This window comes from Belonocnema kinseyi, chromosome 1 (genome assembly GCF_010883055.1).
Source record: "Belonocnema kinseyi isolate 2016_QV_RU_SX_M_011 chromosome 1, B_treatae_v1, whole genome shotgun sequence".
In the NCBI taxonomy this organism is placed as follows: Eukaryota; Metazoa; Arthropoda; class Insecta; order Hymenoptera; family Cynipidae; genus Belonocnema; species Belonocnema kinseyi.
In genome coordinates, this window is record NC_046657.1 from 32,435,601 (window position 1) to 32,439,834 (window position 4,234).

A 4,234-nucleotide genomic window follows, 5' to 3' on the forward strand; every position below is an offset into this window, starting at 1 on the left:
CGCTAGTAACAAAATTGCTGAAAAATAAAAACACCGAATTAGAAAATTCCTGAAAAACAAAATTCCCGAATTAGAAAATTCCCCAATAATAAAATTCGCGAGCAACAAAATTTCCGAAAAATAAAAATACCGAATTGGAAAATTTTTTAAAAATAAAATTCCCGAATTAGAAAATTCCCCAATAATCAAATTCGCCAGTAAACAAAATTGCCGAAAAATAAAAATACGGAATTGGAAAATTCTCGAAAAATAAAATTCCCTAATAATAAAATTCGCGAGGAACAAAATTGCCGAAAAATAAAAATACCAAATTAGAAAATTACCGAAAAATAAAATTCCCCAATAATAAAATTCGGTAGTAACAAAATTGCCGAAAAATAAAAACACCTAATTGGAAAATTGCTGAAAAACAAAATTCCCGAATTAGAAAATTCCCCAATAATAAAATTGGCGAGTAACAAAATTGCCGAAAAATAAAAATACCGAATTGGAAAATTCCCGAAAAATAAAATTTCCCAATAATAAAATTCGTGAGTAACAAAATTGCCGAAAAATAAAAATACGGAATTGGAAAATTCTCGAAAAATAAAATTCCTGAATTAGTAAATTCCCTAATAATAAAATTCGCGAGTAACAAAATTGCCGAAAAATAAAAATACCAAATTAGAAAATTACCGAAAAATGAAATTCCCCAATAATAAAAATCGCGAGTCACAAAATTGCAGAAAAATAAAAATACCGAAAAATAAGATTCCCGAATAATAAAATTAGCTAGTAACGAAATTGTCGAAAAATAAAAATACCGATTTGGAAAATTCACAAAAAATAAAATTCCCGAATAATAAAATTTCCAAATTATAAAATTCACGGCAGTTTATATTACCGAATTGGAAAATTCCCGAATTAGAAAATTCCCCAATAATAAAATTCGCGAGTAACAAAATTGCCGAAAAATAAAAATACCGAATTGGAAAATTCCCGAAAAATAAAATTCCCGAATTGGAAAATTCCCCAATAATAAAATTCGCTAGTAACAAAATTGCCGAAAAATAAAAATAACGAATTGAAAAATTCCCGAAAAATACAATTCTCGAATAATAAAATTCCGTAATAATAAAATTCATGGCAGTTTATATTACCGAATTGGAAAATTCACAAAAAATAAAATTCCCGAATAATAAAATTTCCAAATTATAAAATTCGCGGCAGTTTATATTACCGAATTGGAAAATTACCGAAAAATAACATTCCCGAATAATAAAATTCGCGAGTCACAAAATTGCAGAAAAATAAAAATACCGAAAAATAAAATTTCCGAATAATAAAATTAGCTAGTAACGAAATTGTCGATAAATAAAAATACCGAATTGGAAAATTCCCGAATAATAAAATTGCCAAATTATAAAATTTCTGAGTAATAAAATTGCCGGCAGTTAATAATATTACCGAATTATAAAATTCCCGAAACACAAAATTTTTGAGTTAACAAAATTTTTAAGCTTCAATTTGAAAAAGTTTAAAATTCAAGAGTTCCACTTCCAATGCTTTAATTTTTTGTTTATTTATCACTTGAATTTTACTGTTTAGAATAAAGTTCGATTTAAAAATGTTTATTGACCGTGAAAAATATTTGCGAACCGGGAAAAAAACCGGGACTTTTTTTCTTCGATTTAAAATAGTCATCCTGAAGTTATGGAGCATTTGAATACGAAGTGCTTTAATTTGCAGTTAATTTTTCAATCATTCAAATGGAAAAATATTTTTGCTTAAGTGTTTGAATTTAAAAAATTTAAATGACCGTGAAAAATGCTTGCCAACCGAAAAAAAACCCGGGAATTTATTTCTTCGATTAAGGGTTTTTTCCCCCCCTTTTTGTATGCAGACACATGGTTTCACATCGCAACAAAATGGTTGCTTGTGACGAGTGTGGAGAGGAATTCCCAGACGGAAGGGCTCTAGTGAGTCACCGTCATTCGCATAATAAGGACCTGGGCGGTCGTTCTTTTCCCTGTCGCGAGTGCGGCAAAACATTCGGGAGCCGAAGTTCCCAACAGATTCACATTCGCATTCACACTGGCGAGCGTCCATACTCGTGTCGCTTCTGCTGGAAGGCCTTCGCCGATGGCGGAACTCTTCGGAAACACGAGCGCATTCACACCGGCGAGAAACCGTATGGCTGCACAATCTGTCCTCGTGCATTCAATCAAAGGGTAAGAAGTCAAAGAAATTATCTTTTTTTTTTTATCTATTAATTGATTGAAGGCAATATATTATCTCAAGTATGTGCGAAAGTTATTTTTGCGCATGCGCGTCAATCTGCCTTACCGACAGTGCATTATTAGTTGAGCATTCAGTCCGACAGATGGCGCTTAAAATTAATTGTTCATAATTGAACACTTTAGGCAAAGTGTTTTTTTTTTGTGGAAAATTAATTTTTTCAACTGAAAACTCAACTATTTGGGTGAAAATTGATGTTTTTTAGTTCAAAATTCAACTATTTAGCTTTGACTTAATATATTTGGTTGGAAAATCGTCTTTTGTTATTGATATATACTGTTTTCAAAATGCAACTATAAGGTTGAAAATTTGTCTTTTCTGAGTAAAAATTCTTTTATTTTGTTGAACGTCGTTTTCTTTGGTAGAAATTTTTTTTTTTCTGTTAAAGTTGAAAATATTCTAATTCAAGATCGATTATTTGAGTTGAAAAGACATATTTTTTTCTTAAAATTCAACTATTTCAGTTAGAAAATTGACAAGTTTAGTTACAAATTAATTATTTTTTTATCAGAAAATATAAACTATTCCATTTTTGGTTGAAAATTAATCTTTTTTTATTTAAAAATCCAACTATTCAGTTGAAAATTTGTCCTTTTTTGTTGCATGTTACTGTTTATGATTAAAAATTAGTTGAAAGTTACAATATTTGGTCAAAAATTTATTTTTTCGTTTTGCAAAATTTAACTGTGTAGTTGGGATTTAATATATTATGTTAAAAAATCGTCTTTTTTATTGAAAATTAATGTTTTTTTGTTGAAAACTCCACTAATTGCTTAAAAATTCGTCTATCTTGTTGAAAATTCAATTATTTTACTTGAAAAATTAGGAATTGCGAGCGGTTTAAATTGAATTTAATATAGTACTATGAAAAATTTTACCTATAAAAAGGAGAGATATCTGGAAAAAAACCTGGAATTGTCAGAAAAACCGGAAGGAATTTTTGCGCATGCGCATCAATCTGCATTACCGACAGTGCATTATTAGTTTAGCATTTAGTCCGATGGATGGCGCTTAAAATTAATTTTTTTTTTTGGTTGAAAGTTAAAATATATAGTTAAAAATTCATCTCCTTGTTTTAAAAATTAATCTGTTACAGTTGAATATTTATTATTTTAGTCAATAATCCGTCACTTTAGTTTAAACTTTTGTTTTTTTTCGTTGAAAAGTTCTCTTTTTTAGTTTAAAATTCATCTATTTGGTTAAAAGTAAGTGTTTTTAGTCGAAAATTCAAAAATTTTACTGTAAATGATATATTTTACCAAAGAACCGTTATATATTGTGGAAAACTAATCTTCTTTGAAAATTCAACTATTTTGCTAGAAAATTAATTATTTTTGTTGAAAATTTATAAGTTTGTTGAAAAATTATATTTGTTTAAAAATATTAATTTAACTAACCAATCTTTCCTTTAAAATTGATCTTTTTTAATTTAAAAATCATCTATGTTGGCAAGAAATTAGTCTTTTTTAGGTAAAAATTGATATTTTTTAGTTCATAAGTTTGTTTGAAAATTATACATTTTTTTTTTAAATATAAATTTAACTAATTTATTTGTCGTTGAAAATTTATCTTTTTAAGTTCAAGATTTAATTATTTGTGTAAAAATGAGTCTTTCATTTGAAAATTCAACTATTCTATTGATATTTCTTTATCTTGTTCAGAAATCATATTTTGTGAAAATATAATTTTCTTTGTTGATAATTAATCAGTTTTTAAAAATTCAACTATTCTATTTTTCGTTAAAAATGGATTTTTTTTTAGTTTCACATTCAACTATTTGTGTAAAAATTATACCTATTTTTTAGGTAGAAACTTAACTATTTTAGGTGGCTTGGGCGTTTGGTGCCGTACAATGTGTGGGGCACTGTGGGGGCTATCTATCATGCGATCAGTCTTTATTTGAATTTTATTGATATACGCATATTATAATGTCATCTTAATAAAAAAGTAGAAAACG

General features: G+C 27.6%; 1 protein-coding gene across 1 annotated transcript in view; it reads left to right on the forward strand.

Annotated features, from left to right (window-relative positions):
* The window catches only part of LOC117177405, a 38,355-nt gene that overhangs the window by 31,630 nt on the left and 2,491 nt on the right, over positions 1 to 4,234 (forward strand). The window contains exon 5 of the mRNA XM_033368064.1: positions 1,855 to 2,210. Within this exon, the coding sequence (XP_033223955.1) occupies positions 1,855 to 2,210 (356 nt within the window). The remainder of the gene's footprint in view (positions 1 to 1,854; positions 2,211 to 4,234) is intronic.